This window comes from Mizuhopecten yessoensis, unplaced genomic scaffold (genome assembly GCF_002113885.1).
Source record: "Mizuhopecten yessoensis strain PY_sf001 unplaced genomic scaffold, ASM211388v2 scaffold8149, whole genome shotgun sequence".
Taxonomy (NCBI): domain Eukaryota; kingdom Metazoa; phylum Mollusca; class Bivalvia; order Pectinida; family Pectinidae; genus Mizuhopecten; species Mizuhopecten yessoensis.
The window spans coordinates 1,320,337-1,338,153 of record NW_018407403.1 but is presented as its reverse complement, the minus strand read 5'-3'; the positions used below and the strand labels follow the sequence as shown (position 1 = coordinate 1,338,153).

Here is a 17,817-nt window from a genome sequence, read left to right as displayed (position 1 = left end):
AAAGACATTACTGTACTTACTGAAATCATCGATACAGTGGCTCCTAAAATAAATATGTGACATCAATAAATCAGCGCCTGGTATAGGTGACATCAATAAATAAGCGCCTGGTATAGGTGACGTCATCAATAAGCCAGTGCCCGGTATAGGTGACGTCATCAATAAATCGGCGCCTGGTGTAGGTGGCCTCATCAATAAATCGGCGCCTGGTGTAGGTGGCCTCATCAATAAATCAGCGCCTGGTTTAGGTGACATCAATAAATCAGTGCCCGGTATAGGTGACATCAATAAATCAGAGCCTGTTATAGGTGACATCAATAAATCAGAGCCTGTTATAGGTGACATCAATAAATCAGAGCCTGTTATAGGTGACATCAATAAATCAGAGCCTGTTATAGGTGACATCAATAAATCAGTGCATGGTATAGGTGACCTCAATAAATCAGCGCCTGGTATAGGCCTGATAGTGTATTTGTTCAGGAGATTACTGGAATGGTAGGCTAGCCAGAATATACCTCAACTTTAATTCAAATGAATATGTCAAGGGTGCAATAAATCTTTGCTTGCCAAAGACATTACTGTACTTACTGAAATCATAGATACAGAGGCTCCTAAAATAAATATGTGACATCAATAAATCAGCGCCGGGTATGTGCGACATCAATAAATCGGCGCCTGGTATGGGTGGCCTCATCAATAAATCAGTGCCTGGAATAGGTGAAATCAATAAATCAGCGCCTGGAATAGGTGACATCAATAAATCAGCGTCTGGTATAGGTGACGTCAATAAATCAGCGCCTGGTATAAGTGACATCAATAAATCAACGCCTGGTATAGGTGGCCTCATCAATAACTCGGCGCCTGGTATAGGTGGCCTCGTCAATAAATCAGTGCCTGGTATAAGAGATGTCATCAATAAATCAGTGCCGGGTATAGGTGACATCATCAATAAATCAGCGCCTGGAATAGGTGACATCAAGAAATCAGCTCCTGGTATAGGTGACGTCATCAATAAGCCAGTGCCCGGTATAGGGGACGTCATCAATAAACCAGTGCCTGGTATAGGTGACGTCATCAATAAATCGGCGCCTGGTGTAGGTGGCCTCATCAATAAATCGGCGCCTGGGATAGGTGGCCTCATCAATAAATCGGCGCCTGGGATAGGTGGCCTCATCAATAAATCGGCGCCTGGGATAGGTGGCCTCATCAATAAATCGGCGCGTCGTATAGGTGGCCTCATCAATAAGTCAGCGCCTGGTATAGGTCACGTCATCAACAAATCAGCGCCTGGTATAGGTGATGTCATCAAGAAATCAGCGCCTGGTATAGGTGATGTCATCAGTAAATCAGTGCCTGGTATAGGTGTCATCATCAATAAATCAGTGCCTGGTCCAGGTGATGTCATCAACAAATCAGTGCCTGGTATAGGTGATGTCCTTCATAAATCAGCGCCTGGTATAGGTAATGTCATCAATAAATCAGTGCCTTGTATAGGTGACATCAATAAATCAGAGCCTGTTATAGGTGACATCAATAAATCAGCGCCTGGTCTTGGTGATGTCATCAATAAATCAGCGCCTGGCATAGGCGACGTCATCAATAAGCCAGTGCCTGGCATAGGTGACGTCATCAATAAACCAGTGCCTGGGATTCCGTCTTTGCGTATTGCAGAGTTATCTTCTCTTTGGAGCAGGTATTCGTGAAATCAATAAATCAGCGCCTGGTATCGGTGACATCAATAAATCAGTGCCCGGTATAGGTCACGTCATCAATAAATCAGTGCCTGGGATAGGTGACATCAATAAATCAGCGTCTGGTATAGGTGACATCAATAAATCAGTTCCTGGTATAGGTGATGTCATCAATGAATCAGTGCCTGGTATAGGTGACGTCATAAATAAATCAGCACCTGGTATAGGTGACGTCATAAATAAATCAGCACCTGGTATAGGTGACGTCATAAATAAATCAGCGCCTGGTATAGGTGATGTCATCAGTAAATCAGTGCCTGGTATAGGTGGCCTCATCGATAAATCGGCGCCTGGTATAGGTGACATCAACAAATCAGCGCCTGGTATAGGTGACAGCATCAATAAATCAGTGTCTGGTATAGGTCCCGTCATCAATAAATCAGCGCCTGGCATAGGCGACGTCATCAATAAGCCAGTGCCTGGTATAGGAGACGTCATCAATAAACCAGTGCCTGGTTTAGATGCCGTCATCAATAAACCAGTGCCTGGTTTAGATGCCGTCATCAATAAACCAGTGCCTGGTTTAGATGCCGTCATCAATAAACCAGTGCCTGGTATAGGTGACATCATCACTAAATCAGTGCCTGGTATAGGTGTCATCATCAATAAATCAGTGCCTGGGATAGGTGACGTCATCAATAAATCGGCGCCTGGTATAGCTGGCCTCATCAATAAATCAGTGCCTGGAATAGGTGACATCAATAAATCAGCACCTGGTATAGGTGACGTCATAAATAAATCAGCGCCTGGTATTGTATTTGGTCAGGAGATTACTGGAATGGTAGGCTAGCCAGTATATACCTCAACTTTAATTCAAATGTATATGTCAAGGGTGCAATAAATCTTTGCTTGTCAAAGACATTACTGGACTTACTGAAATCATCGATACAGTGGATCCTAAAATAAATATGTGACATCAATAAATCAGCGCCTGCTATAGGTGATGTCATCAATAAATCAATGCCGGGTATAGGTGGCCTCATCAATAAGCCAGTGCCTGGTATAGGTGACGTCATCAATAAACCAGTGCCTGGTTTAGATGACGTCATCAATAAACCAGTGCCTGGTATTCCGTCTTTGCGTATTGCAGAGTTATCTTCTCTTTGGAGCAGGTATTCAATGTTACGTCACTTGTTTGTGAGAGTAACGTCATCAATTTTTGAGAAAACGACGTAAATTTCTCGCACAAACCAAAACACAAACAAACTCATTGATTGATACCTGGAACATCCTTAAATGACCATAGCTGTTAATAGGACGTAAACCACAAACAAATCAAGCCAAGCATTTAAGGACGTTCCAGATTTTGTTGGTGGAAGAAAGCCGAAGAACCAGGAGAAAAACCACCAACCTGAGGCCAGTACCTCCATGGCGACTGTCCACATTGGTCTCGAATCTGAGACCCAGTGGTAGAGGGCTAGTTGCAGCAGAATGTCAGACGACTTAACCACTTGGCAACCGCGGCCCCACATTGTATAGATCTATAACAAATATACTTTTTATATCTTCATTTTTTTATTTACAAAAAATCACAATTTCATAATATAAAAGTATAAAATACTCAACATATGTACATATATATGCTTATGAATATTATATATGTAAGCAAACCAGCTAGCAGGGTAATTAAATTGTCAAAATATTAAAAATGTCCTGGTTGGTACAAAATATCTGCTTATCCAACATAAATAAAATTCGTCCATCACGTGACTTACTTGTCCATTATGTGACCTCTCAATCACGTGACTAACTCGTCCACCACGTGATTTCCAAATTGAACTCTTGGTCCGTACCAGTCACGTGGTTTCCTTGTTAATTTATCCATCAGGTGGTTTCCAAAAACAATTCGTTCATCTATTTGGTTACATCTTGTACTTGATCTCCGTGTTTATGTCAGTTCCTGAGTTAATTCGTCCGAGGGATTTCCAAGATAAAACTTATCAATTGCGTCACTTTCTATATAAACCTCGTCCTTTACGTATACGTGCCTATTTTTGGCTGTTGACCACAATCACGTGATATTCTTTTTACTAGCGGTACGGCCGATTTGATGTGCCATGACGACAGAAAATGTAAAAGCGGCGATCTGTAAAAAGAAAAGAGAAAAATATGTTTAAAGATTTTTTTGTGTTTGAAAAGTAGGTTAAGCTTAAGTGTCAGTTATAAAAGACAGTCATTGTTTATAGTACAAGGAAGTGTTACATACAAATTTACTACGTATTTAGCAGGGTTAACTTCAAGTCATACTGCTCCTATAGTTTCCTAAGTAACCCTGCATCATAGATGGGCAGCGCCAATATCGTTACCTCAAAAACAGTACACTTTAGCTTNCTTTTACCGTATAGTAGTAGCTGCAAGTTAAGTGGAATGAAATCATTTAATTCGCGGTAGAGTTTAATTCTCTGATCTACATAATTATTGCAAGTAAAAAAGAAGTGATATGTATCTTCGATAGGATGTCCACATTGACAGTGCTGAAAATCTATTAAATTAGCATGAAATAAGTGATTGTTTAAGGTACTAGAGTTATTTCTCAATCTGGAGTTATTTCTCAATCTAGCTTCTTAGTTTACTTCCCCAACAATTAAGTATATGACGTCCTCTGTGGTGGGTGTAGCCTATTTATATCGCAGCCTTTAGACTGCAAAGTACAGACAGATACGTATCCAAAGTGCCCGGATCGCGGAAAACAAAAGGGGCGAAAAGAGGGCTGCAAGCGCCACTGGAACTTACCTCGACCAACAGGAAGATAATACATCCGATGATGGCTTCGATGTTATACTTATTCAAAGTCTGGTACAACACGTCAAAGCATCCCTGTAAAAAAAGTATGACGTCATCAAAACATGTGCGACATCTAAAATTCATTTAAATGTAAATGAATACTCCAAAGATAACGAACAATGACGTGTATACAACAAATCGACTATATAATGGAAGATACCAAAAAATACTTGTTTTATGAACGGCAACGTTATCTTAATTATCAGATAACGTCAATTGAAAATATAACCATGGGAGATAACCTTAAAACAATTTTATTCTGAAGGAAGATTACTCCAGCATAAATCGCTCTGTATCAAATGAGAGTGATGCAACATATCCTTTAGATAACTCTAACACATACCGCTTGCGTCACATATATGTGAAGTAACATTATTCGTAAGGGAGATAACTCTAACACATATTTGTGGTATATAAGTTAAAAAGTGGCACATATACCCTTAAAGATGAGATATGACTCCTAACAAAATACATCTCAAGTTCAATATTTATTTTAGCGGTATATGCTTGCAGTTACCAGTGACATAACTCTAAAACAAATTAGAGGTATAATGATAGTATTTTTGTGTAATGCAATAATTCAAATCTCTGAAAGTCGCTTAATTTTCCCCGATGAAAAGTTACCTAAATTACGTATATTTCCCATGTATGTCGGTACTTACCCTGTCTACGAAGGAGTTGAGCGAGGTGGGTGCTATCGTACAGGCCTGTCGAGCGTTAAACTGTGCGTTCTGTGGGTTAGCGTCCCTACAACAAAACCCAGGGATCTGATCAGTGCCCCTGTTGAAGTTCCTCCACCAGAATGTGTACACCATGTCGTTGGTTTGGATCAATGGGTTGACGCCGCAACAGTCAAACTGGACACAGAAAAGCAATGAAAGCAATGCATTATACATTTTCTTTACTGTTTAAAACTGTAAGAGTTACTTGTGCAAAATAAGTCAAATGACGTTATACCAGGAAAATAACCAAAATGCCTTAATCGGGTAGTATCGGCACTCTCCGTAAACGAGAACACAAATATTCCAGTGATGTAGGTGCGGAATCTGTCGAGTAATATATTAGCGTTTACGGAAAATGCCGACGGTTTCCGATTTTCAAATGTCTTTTATGGCGACCGAAACCGGAAGTTATAGAACGAAGTTTATCAACAACGTAATTGGAATTCGTCAATACGAGTTTAAACAAAGGAATTTATAAAGCTCTTTCAGCTTAAAATTGACTATAAACATGTTTGTAAATTAATAATAGATTAATGAGTGAACAGTTTAAAATAAACTTAACAACCGCAAAAAATACCCATAATGCTGTCATGACGTATCTGTTAGCAAAAAAGTGCAGTATAGAAGTTATACACAATGCTTATCAGTATAATTATAGCCGGAAGTCGCCTGACAATAAACCGGAAGGAGGAAACGCCAGTCATGAAACCGGTAATATCCTCCAGCTCGTTTAACCGGAAGTGCACAGTGTACTTACTGTCATAAAAAGCCAGTTCCAGGCTGTGGTGAGGGCACTGCCTTGGTTGCCCTCGTAAGGTCGAAGTAGTTCCAACATCCGGTTCTTCACTGTCGAATTCAGCTGTAGAAAAAAATATATTTGTTAGTTCAAGCTGATACAAAGGAAATATCTCAACGTAAATATTTTATGTGTGATAAAACATGTTTAAGGCTGATATGTTCCTGCGATCTCTGAAAATTAATGTCAAACACTAAATTGCCTTACAGATTGATCGCTGTACCAGTGAAGATATTAAAAATACTTCTTACTCTATTATAATATTGTAAAAAATATATTAATTTACTCGCATCATTTATTTTCAGTTTCACAGTTGAGACAGGAGCAGTATCAATGCAGTGAAAGTGTACTTCCGGTTTTCCCTCTATTTAAATATTAAAATAAAAGCCAGATGATCATAAGACGAGCTTCAACAACTTACGTCATTTTTCATCTGGGACACTCCCCCGGCGATGACAAGCTGCATGATAATGACGATGATCACAACGATGGCATACTGGAATTTGACGAGGGAACAATTAATGTATATATATGTTCAAATAATAGTATTAATCTGCATTTGCAATATACACCAATGATATTAACAACTCCTTATTCAAGCCATAAATAACCAACACCATGAGAACATAATACGTGTTTAACTAACTCAGCCCAATTTACAATACGCCATAATTCCGCTTGTGTGTATAGCTCACTATAGACAGACCTAACAAGTACACGTTTACGCTTGTGTGTAAAGCTTACTATAGATAGACTTAACAAGTACACGTTTATGGTTGTGTGTATAGCTCACTATAGATAGACTTAACAAGTACACGTTTCTGCTTGTGTGTATAGCTCACTATAGACAGACTTAACACGTACACGTTTCTGGTTGTGTGTATAGCTCACTATAGACAGACTTAACAAGTACACGTTTACGCTTGTGTGTAAAGCTTACTATAGACAGACCTAACAAGTACACGTTTACGCTTGTGTGTAAAGCTTACTATAGATAGACTTAACAAGTACACGTTTCTGCTTGTGTGTTTAGCTCACTATAGACAGACTTAACACGTACACGTTTCTGGTTGTGTGTATAGCTCACTATAGACGGACTTAACAAGTACACGTTTCTGCTTGTGTGTTTAGCTCACTATAGACAGACTTAACACGTACACGTTTCTGGTTGTGAGCAATTTTCAACCAATATTTAATTATATTTGTATATCTCGTATGTTTAAGAGGCGTTCAAATATGTTCGCGGTATTATCTTTTTTATGACGAATATGTCAGTTTTCTCAAATCACTTAATCTAGTATATATTTAAATTTTCGGGTTTTCTTTATTCAGACTTTCATCGCTAAACTGGAAGAAGGAGGGGTGGCCAAACTAGAAATCAACTATTTCAGGTGGGTTTTTTTTTAGGTTTTTCTTAAATATATCAGTTTCTTTATATACATTACACTAGGTCCATATAGGCAGAAAACAAATAAATCAACTTTAGTTATTGATTAGTTTATTTTATTCATTAACTAATGTATTTACATGCCTATGTATTGATTTATAAGTACTACACCCGGTCCCATGCCTGATATATAGACTCACGCAGAAAACAAATAAAACTATCGATATCAACTTTTCATTCTCAATATTCAAATGTAATGAAGTTTTCTGTTCAATATAAAGTTCACTGTATGATCAGCCAGACTAGCATTTACTTATTTATTTCTATGACAATTCATAATTAACTGAAGTGTCATATATATTTTTTTTACTTTTTTGGTTGACTTCTGTAAGAATGGGTGGGGCAAATATTTTACTATCGCGTTTGCTATGTAAAGTGAACCATATTGAGTCAAAGTGGTATATTACTCAAAACATAGTGAACGTAATGTCAGAGTCCGCCCCGGGCTATTTTGTTCCGGATGATTTCACGGTAAAAAAATCGGTTAGTATGTCACTTGAACTATTACTTACCGGTACACAGGCCGCGAGCGAAAAAAATGACTTACATGTGTATTTACCGCGTGAATCATATCTAGGTATGATCAAGACTGATCGATCTCGCACTGACAATTCGGAGAATTCGATTTTCCCCCCATTGATACGCAGAAATCGTTTATCCGGATGTTATCCACAATACTAATATTTCATGGGATCTGCGCTGCTAACTTTTATTGTGTTCAGAGCAATTTGACTGGTTGGATCATAGGGACCGACTGATTTAGCTGGTATTTGTTTCTGGTGAGCCTTCCGATACTACAATAAGATTTGCATTTCCGACAGTCTTTTTACCGTGTCAATGTTTAATTTAAAAACGAGCATGCCCCTGTATGCGTACAAAACGAGGCGCTATTGCAAATCAAATTAAAATCTACCGAAGCAGTGTCCTGTAATTATTCGTTTCGTACATACGCGGAAGCAATTTAAAAACGCATTGTGGTCTAAAAATTCCGAAAACAAAAAAACAAAAACTTTGTGTCATATAAGTCGGTCTTGGAAAAGAAACACGATTTCATTGTTTGATATGATAATAGTATATCATGACGTACTACAATTTGTCAAAATATAAAATGAAACACGCACAGAACGAGTAAGACATTTCACACGCAAACTTACGATAATGAGCAGTACTCTCTGTTGTTTCGACGCGCCGATGATTCCGACAACAGCAACGATTACGACGATGACTCCGACAGCGATGAAGAGGCCGGCGATGAGTTTGACGAGATTTGCCAAGGTGAAGCTCCCGATCGTGATCTGGTTCATCACTTCCGCTACATTATGACCAGTGGCGCCACTGTTGTTGTAAAACACGATTCCACCAATAAACGCAGCTACGCCCAGTATCTGAGGACAAGGAGACAAAGGGTATTAAGTAAACTGATCAGAGAATGAGGAATTCCATGATGGAAAGATGGAGGAATTCGCTGATTGAAAGAGGGAGAAATCGATTGATGGAGAAATGAAGGGAGAAATCGAATGGAGAGATACAGGGGAGAATTGTTTAAGGTGAAATGTGAGTGAAGAAGGAGAGAGGAAAACATGGTGGAGAGATGGAGAGATGAGTGAATATAGGATGAGGGAGAGGGGGAGGGAGGGAGGAGTGGATTAATGGAGAGATGGAATAAAGAATTAAATGACGGAGAAATATTGGAATGAAATAATTTCCATAAAATTCCCATGAACTTGAATTAAAAAAGAATTTTTTAATTGATTTATTAAGTTATAAATATGTTTTTCTATTAAAGTAATTTGTAAAGACTACAAATCGGTTTAATTAATTCTGTAAGTAACTAAAACGGTTTTTTCTGCAAAATGTGAGTTTTTGTTACTAAAATGGCAAACAGTAGAAAGAGGGCACGTTTCGACACAATGTTTTCGTAACTAATATTTCATATTTCTGACCATATCCGTAAAAACCAAATATACCAGCTGTTAAAGATGAAAACATAATTGTATATATTTGTTGTGAAATATGCTTGTTTCTTGCGCGTAAAAGTGAAAATCCGATTTTACACTTTTATAAGAAAGATTTTTCATGATGCAAATATACTCAAAAAGAAATCAAAGACCAACAGTTTACCTTGCGGAACACCAGAACATCGACAATTCTACCACAATGTTTAAATGGTTAATGCTGTTATGGGACATGTGTTTCTCCCTCTCTTCTTTTTATATACCCGCCACTAAAACTTATATAACGAACAAAATAGTTCATAATCTTGTAAATTGATTAAAAATAAATAAATTGTTCACTTACCAAGAATATAGAATTCAAGACAATTAGAAATACTCTGCCAATTTTCCCAAGGATATTCATGATGGTCGGCGTGCACGTGTCCAGACAGCCGCTAAATCCGAAATGTAAATGATACTCTCAAAACATCGAATTGGGGGTTTATCAACCTCGATATATCACGCATGCGCATTGGAGACGGTATGTAATATTTTGACATATCAATAACCGTGCGTGTCAATCAATAATTGGTCATCGATTACCCAGTGGTCTACATTCCGGATGACCTGTATCATATCAATGTCTTACTTATAAATTATATATAATTAGGCTTTTTTATGCGACGCTGTCTATTACTACATGTAATATAATCAAGCTAAGATATATTTTTTTCATTTGGCCCCGATCCCGATTTTCTGTTATTGTTTCAACATATATATTTTTTATTTCAGTTTATGCATTAAGGAGGAAGTAATTTTTTAATAAAGAAACAGTAAAAATCTCTACAGTTCTAACCTACTTATAATTGTTGATCTGTTCAATAAGAAACACCTAACCATAGCCGTTTTTACTTTTCAAATTGACGTTTGTCTTCCACCTTTTCGTTTGTTTGATGTTATTTTATTTAACTTGTATTAGCTAATTTTTATTGACCCTGATTACCTCTTTTTGTGTTTTTGCGCCGTTAAGATTCAAACAAATGACTTTTTTTTTATATAAAAACGGAGCTTTTGATAGATTTGTTTATTCTAGTTAAATTGTCTCGGTTTTAACTATGTATGAGACAGTAATTAACTCCCTTTGTATATTCTAAGCGTTCTTGTGATGCACATTTAGAGACTATGCGTTAGAATGGTATTGTAGATCTGTAAGCAATTATAACGATAGTGAAGACAAATTGATTTATCAAATTCTCAAAGCAGTCCCTCCCTATTTATAGACATAAATACGAACATTTCTCAATCACATCATAGAATGTATAGATTAACAGTCACATACAAAACAAATTTATATAAAAGTAAACCATTTACATGAATATAACAAAAATAAACACCACACAATACAAGTACGGTCACAGTCAGGAACAAAAGTACTAAAATGAAAATTGGATATACTGGATTGACAAAATAGAAAAACTATGTAAGGACGCGTATGACTTCCGGTAATAGATATAGGTCTCACACGTATATACACAGTTAGGTATATAAAAGAACATTAGCTACGTTTAATAATATGCTTTTGTTTGTATTGTGTCTAACTTGCCTTCGTTTACAATGGAATACAAAACAAATATTGTGAAACAATAACAACCTGTTTATACATTTAGGAATAAAGAAAGAAAGCAAGGCATTAAGGCTCACCTTATCTGATTCCTCGTGCAGAACAAATTTCGTTTTTACTTTTACACACTGGACCCTTGTGACCTTGAATGAATGCCTTTATCAGTATTTCATGCCACCTATTCCTGGACATGAACAACATACGGGTTATATTTCAAGACCCAGGGTAGTTTGGTTCCTATACAAGAAAACAATAAATAGAAAGTTGAGAGAAAGCACAATATTTCCATTGTGAATTAAAATTGAATAGATTTATCTATTTTTTTCTTTTTGTAATTATTCATGCTGAAAGATATTTTTGGCTTCCAATTTTCAAGAACTATGAAAATTAGGCTCTCTTTAGAACTATGTTTATTAACGTGAACAAAATGAGAGTGCTCTCATTTATGCAAATTGCACATTAATTTCCCATTAAAGCAATAAAATACGGTTGTATCATGAATAAGTGTCATATTTGTTATCAAAATAATATATTTCACACGATAATGTTAGCATTGTATATAAAAACCATTGTGTCGTTGTTGTTTTTATTGAAAACTAGGGAGAAAATTGAAGCCCACTTTTAACACTGACATTGGTGTTTGTCAAGGTGGTCCTATATTTGTCATCAAATAAATTTAAAAACTTGTTTTCTGATAATGCTCCGAACATACGTCAGTCGTCAGTCATGTATTTATTATATTTAATTTCGAATATGTAAGCGAGTCGATGTATTTTTCATTTTCAAGTTTTTGATTGTGTGTGTGGGAGGGGGGTATCTATATTTTTCTGTTTTCTCAAAGGGGGATACATTTTCAATTTTTGTGCATGACCAGCACCGAGATTGAATGCCTCCTTTATTAAGTTGTTCCAAGTCTGTACCTCCCATGCTCTACTGTGGTTATATCCGTTGTCAATTTCACACATTAGATATAACATATATATGATATTTGAAAACGAAAATCCCGATTCCGCACGCGAGGAACGATTTTGTCACGTCAAGCCCGAGGACATACACTGCGCATGCTGTCATAGGTAAATGGGTGTTGGTCATTTAGCCTGGTTTCAGTGCAATGCTTAAAATGTGACACTTTCTGACCACATGACTAACTAATTCAACATGCCTGACCAATAGATGACCCAAAAGGCCGGGAGCCATTCGTACCTGTGTGCACGTGGTCAAGCCAATGTCTCAATATGTGCAAATATTTTTGATTGAGACATCGAGTGAGTAAATATCGAATTTAGGCAAGACTGCCTACTAAAAATAGATCAGTTAATTATAGAATAAGTCATTTCAAAAGAATGGGTTTGTGGAGAGAGCTAGGGCTTCATTCGACGACAGACCGATATAAAAAAGTCGATAAAACGTCAGAATAATTTGGACTAGGGCTTCATGAGTGTAACCTTTTTGCGTTCATACCGGCATGGACATTAAAAAAACGCCTTTAGATCCATATACTTACACTTTTGCTACATGTATAGAACAATTGTTTAATTTTATTCATTTGTTCTATGACGCAGGCGCATTCTCCATGTTTTCCGAATCGAAGCGACAATTAAGACTCTCATTTAACAAAGTTCATCTATGACGTCATAAGTAAACCACGTGTTACATCACGAGTTTTTGCTTTCATACTCAAATGAAATGCATTTCTGCTGGTAATGTTCATATAGTGGGTTGCAGCGCTAATGTAAATATAGCGTTATATATGAACCTCGAATTATTATTATTATATTCAAAGAAATCCTGGCGAATTTTACAAAGCTGTGTTTTAGACGATTCTTCGTTTCACAGGGTTTGCTACTTTGGGGCAATTTTTTCCACAAATCGCTGGAATATGAGAATTAAAGGCAATTTTGAGACAGTAAAGCGATATAAAGGGTTTCAATATTGGTTTTGATTGAATAATTGATGGTCTGATCTTTGGAAATCTTCAGAAGTATTGCCAAATATTAAGTCATGGAACATGATTTATTTCTTATTGCGTCTACGTAATTCTAGTGATCGTTTTCCTTTGTGTGTGTGTTGGAGTTAAAGGGTTAAAGGTTTTAAGTTGGAAGTCCTTTAATTATTCTACCAGCTTTATCATTTGTAAATTGTCGAGTTTCGTCGAAATCTGAGTATTACAAGAGTTCCAAACTTCACACGAGTATTTAAGGAGTCGACAAATATACACTAAATACAGTGTGTACGTCTTTACCGGTAAGGACATATATACACTAAATACAGTTATGTGTTTACCGAATACAATAATTTGACTTGTTACTCGGTGGAAGTATAAGGAGGCAGTACCCAAGTCGGATCAGTGCCCAAATCGGATCACTTTTTGCAAAATTACTTAGTTATAACAATGATAGAATAGATATAATATGATTCCTCCTCAGATTTTTCAATGAATGAATAAAATGATGGTTTGGTGATCCGATTTGGGTACTGTCACCTTAATCAAATTGTCCGCTGTATAATTTATATAAATCCAGATAAGAATGGGCCCAAGGACAGAACCTTGTGAAACACCAGCTTTAACTGTAACTTGTGCAGACCTATGGTTTTGTAGGATTCAGTTCCTTTATACTTGATGGATAGTTTGTATATTGATTTAAATGTTTGTGTATTAAAGCCCTGTGCCGGAATCTGTCAAATGTATTAAAAAGCAAGAAAAAAATAGGAAAATTACGAGCTTGCCAGGATTCGAACCTGGAATCTTCTGATCCGTAGTCAGACGCGTTATCCATTGCGCCACAAGCCCTCCATACCCCAATGCGGGTATTTAAATGGCTAAGAGGATGTTCTCGACTTAACATAGGCAAATGTTCTGAATATTTAGGTTGGTTGAATATATTTTTATTGGATGAAATTGAAATCAAACTTATGCCCTTGTGTGCAACGTGCCGTATTAGCATGCTACCGCACTGCTTCACACAATATCTCTGTACATTGTTAAAATGCGCGGGAATCTATAGTCGGAACTCTTTTTTGTTATGAAACAACAAATAGTACCAATGTGGATTGCAACATATTTGGAAAACTTTTATTATGACTTACACTGGCCTACATCATCTGTGGTTGTTTGATTACCGGTGATACTTGCAGTTTTGGATGTCAGCTGTTTGATTCCCTGATATCATTTATGGCCGCTCGACCGAGAAGTGTGTCAGATAGTTCGAAAACTGATCAGTTACATTGGTCTGCTATTGGTTTAGAAACCAATCAGGATGGTTATATCCAACTGAAGTCCGTCACTGGACGAGCGGCGAGGAAACGACAACAGGAAGATCTTGTAAAAGATGCCAAAGTATTTATTCCTGGTATGGTGAATTTAATAATAAAAAAAAGATAGGTGCTACGGGCATGTAGACCCATCAGAGTAAGCTTAGCTGCGATAACGTTACACGTAGCTTCTGACGACGAGATGTTTTTATAGGGCTATATTCATACTATTGCGTCGTCAGACCGGGACAGAAGAGACCGGGTATTAATATAAGTACTAGAATAAGCCCCGGCCTGCCCCCTCCTAAATACAAAATCCCATTACTCAGCACACAGAAGATTTTATCTTCAAATTGTTGAAGTTGGTCAGTACCATTTAGAAGCACAGCAAATAAAGTACAACGGTGAAAGTGCCCAAAATTTAATAAAATATTCAAAATTTGAAAGTATCGAAACACCTCTGTACTGACAGTGACACGTCAGTACCCCATCCGATAAACAGCGCTAACAAGAATTTTTTAAGGACGGATAGACCCGGACGCAGGGTATTTGTGCTCCAACCATTCGATGATAAAACGACACTTCAGTACCCCATTGACTTCTGTGGCCAGGACATTGTGTTGAGTTGTTTTCCATCCACTTTACTAGCTACCTAGTAGTTTAGTTATCCAGCAGACAACTGGCAATGCAAGGGCAGAGGAGAATAGGTTTTAATATTAAATACCTGACCATTGTACGTCTCTGTGAATATACTCTTCTTCCCGATACAAGTTGTACTCAGCTTGAGTGTAAATGACTCTGCGCAGCTCAAGACGATAAGACACCTCCAATTAAAACAGGGTAAAAGAGAAATCAGCTTAATCTAAAAGTAAAAACTATGTCCCCTTGGTTAAAGATGTTACTAGAGTAACAGGAAAGAGAATAGTGTGCTTCCACCGGGGATCGAACCCTCGATCTCCAGGTTCCTAGTCAGATGCTCTACCACTGAGCTAAAGGGAAATTCCCCCTAGTTCGAAGCTAGAAGGCAACCTTAATCATATGTACAATTGAACCCTGCCACACCACTCCTCCCTTTTTAAATGTGTTTGCCCTCAAACACCACAACCCAGGTTCTAACTCCCTGTCACTACAGAGAGGGCCACAGACACTATATGTTACAGGAAAGAGAATAGTGTGCTTCCACCGGGGATCAAACTCTCGATCTCCAGGTTCCTAGTCGGACGCTCTACCACTGAGCTATAGGGAAATTCCCTCTAGTTCGAAGCTAGAAGGCGACCTTAATCCTATGTACAATTGAACCCTGCCACACTAGGTGTGAATGGGGCCAGGGGATGGTACTCAACCTGGCCTTCAAATGACCCAAAAGTTGTTGCTTCCACATGTAATACTTGTTTTGGTAGTTTGCAATTTTTTTTTGACGTCATCATTTACAGGGAATAAAATCAATTCTTTGTTAATGTCTGCAAGGAGGATGAAGCATCATAAGGGCTCAGAAACTGGTCACCCGATGCTATAGCTGCAATAACATAGCCTTTGACGAGGACACAATTTTATATATTGTGTCCCCGGCAGAGGTGACCAGGTATTAATATTAGTACTACCCATGCTAGTACTACCTGTAGCTCATTTTTGACGCCCCAAAAGGATCTTTAACTCTTTGTTTTGAAATAAGATATCTATGAAACATGCATATTTTTCCCCACAAATTTCAGGGAAGATGTGATTTGATTTCTGAAATTACTAAATGTCAATTGACACCCTGAAATACTGTGTATTTACTGTAAAAGGAAACTATAATCTTATGACACATAACTACACATGTAGCTCACATCACAGGAATACAATGCAAGGTAGTTCAGGATCTGTTTTCAGTCAAATAATTGCTCCATATTCATCAATAAAATCATAAATGATAATGATTTAATCATTTTTTTAACAGATGCTGAATTTTTCACTCCAATGAAGAAGCCGAAAAAATCTGAATGGCTAGCAGAACACAAAACAGAGGCACAATCTTTTAAAAGATTTCTGCAAGGGGCAGCCAAGTACCCCACACCGAAACGCAATGTGATTTATCTTCTGCCGTTGCAATTTGATGAGACAGTTGTTCCAGCTGATATTTTAGATCCTTTAAAGCAGTTTGCGTCCATATTTTTTGGAATTAAGCTGAAAGTCATGAAAGTAAGAAATTTAAAAGGAAAAGTTCCTGATCGATTTAATAATAACTCTAATACTTATCAAGTTGACGCAGGTCAAGTTCTTAAGGAAATGACAACGCTTGTTCCAGATGATGCTTTCTGTGTCGCAGGAATAACAATGTGTGATCTGTATCCTAAAGACTCTTGGAACTTTGTGTTTGGTTTGGCACAATCACAATCAGGATGTGGTGTCTACTCTCTAGCTCGCTACCTGTCAAACTTTGGAAATCAACCTACAAGTGTCTACAACCCGGAAAGGTAAGAGTTTTAAATAAAACCAAAACCAAAATTATTGTCAATAAGATCCTGATCACAGAAGTGTTTGTATTAATTGGCCGCTTTCCCATCTTAAAAAATGCAACTTTGCATGATTTATCGCTGATAACAATGTTAAATCTATAAAACTTTGAGTAAACAACAACGAGAAAATGGTTCACCGAGTGATTATTTAAAAACGTGAGGTTTTGCGGACTTTCTGTAAATTCATGTCCCATGCCGGGAGACTTTAGCGAGGTGAAAATCTGTGAGATTTTGCCTCACACCGTGAGATCTGGCATGTATGTTGACTTGATCAAGGCTATCATTAGTAACTGCTGCTATATCAGTGTTCTCACTAGGTATGAAATAGATGGTTGATTTGAAAAGAACAACCGATATCATGTTCACACGCTGTAGTGTTGACATACTGGTAGACATGCATGTACATATTTTGAAAAAGTAGCCAGTTCAGAGTTGATGAATGCCAGGCTCCTTTCAAATAAAACTCTGAGCCAGCTACTTTTTCAAAATACCAGGCTTTTAATGACAACACTGTTTATGGACTTGAGCAAGGCTGCTTCTTGTGCCTTTCATACAATACTAATCACTACATTACCTAAGCACAAGATTTTGATTTTGTTACAAGCATGCATTGAATTTTTCACCAATATTGTTAACTGTAATAGACAGGATCTGTGTCCCTCCAGATAAAACTCTCACAATCTGAGTGGGAGAGATAACCTGTCAACTCTCACAATCTGAGTGGGAGAGATCACCTGTACGCTCTCATGATCACAATCTGAGTGGGAGAGGTAACCTGTCAACTCTCACAATCTGATTGGGAGAAATAACCTGTACGCTCTCATGATCACAATCTGAGTGGGAGAGATCACCTGTCAACTCTCACAATCTGATTGGGAGAGATAACCTGTCAACTCTCACAATCTGAGTGAGAGAGATAACCTGTCAACTCTCACAATCTGATTGGGAGAGATAACCTGTCAACTCTCACAATCTGATTGGGAGAGATAACCTGTCAACTCTCACAATCTGA

The 17,817-nt window shown here is 37.6% G+C and overlaps 3 protein-coding genes and 1 non-coding gene across 4 annotated transcripts in view; 2 read left to right on the top strand and 2 right to left on the bottom strand.

Annotated features, from left to right (window-relative positions):
* Positions 1–650: 650 nt before the first annotated feature.
* On the top strand, positions 651–2,541 carry LOC110455169 (elastin-like). The gene is made up of 2 exons (XM_021505142.1): positions 651–1,461; positions 1,694–2,541. The coding sequence occupies exons 1-2, from the start codon at positions 651–653 to the stop codon at positions 2,539–2,541; spliced, it is 1,659 nt and encodes a 552-aa protein (XP_021360817.1).
* A 744-nt stretch (positions 2,542–3,285) lies between these two features.
* On the bottom strand, positions 3,286–11,222 carry LOC110455178 (tetraspanin-9-like). The gene is made up of 8 exons (XM_021505155.1): positions 11,136–11,222; positions 9,799–9,889; positions 8,655–8,885; positions 6,475–6,549; positions 6,015–6,116; positions 5,198–5,392; positions 4,485–4,568; positions 3,286–3,837 (listed from the first exon to the last, which is right to left on the bottom strand). The coding sequence occupies exons 2-8, from the start codon at positions 9,856–9,858 to the stop codon at positions 3,763–3,765; spliced, it is 822 nt and encodes a 273-aa protein (XP_021360830.1). The 5' UTR covers positions 9,859–9,889; positions 11,136–11,222; the 3' UTR covers positions 3,286–3,762.
* A 2,551-nt stretch (positions 11,223–13,773) lies between these two features.
* Positions 13,774–13,846, bottom strand: Trnar-acg. The gene has a single exon. It is a non-coding gene; the product is annotated as a tRNA-Arg (tRNA).
* A 248-nt stretch (positions 13,847–14,094) lies between these two features.
* LOC110455177 (archaemetzincin-2-like) overlaps positions 14,095–17,817 on the top strand; it is a 7,901-nt gene continuing 4,178 nt past the window's right edge. Inside the window, exons 1-3 of the mRNA XM_021505153.1 lie at positions 14,095–14,178; positions 14,217–14,405; positions 16,247–16,763. Of these exons, the coding sequence (XP_021360828.1) occupies positions 14,228–14,405; positions 16,247–16,763 (695 nt within the window). The 5' untranslated portion in view covers positions 14,095–14,178; positions 14,217–14,227. The remainder of the gene's footprint in view (positions 14,179–14,216; positions 14,406–16,246; positions 16,764–17,817) is intronic.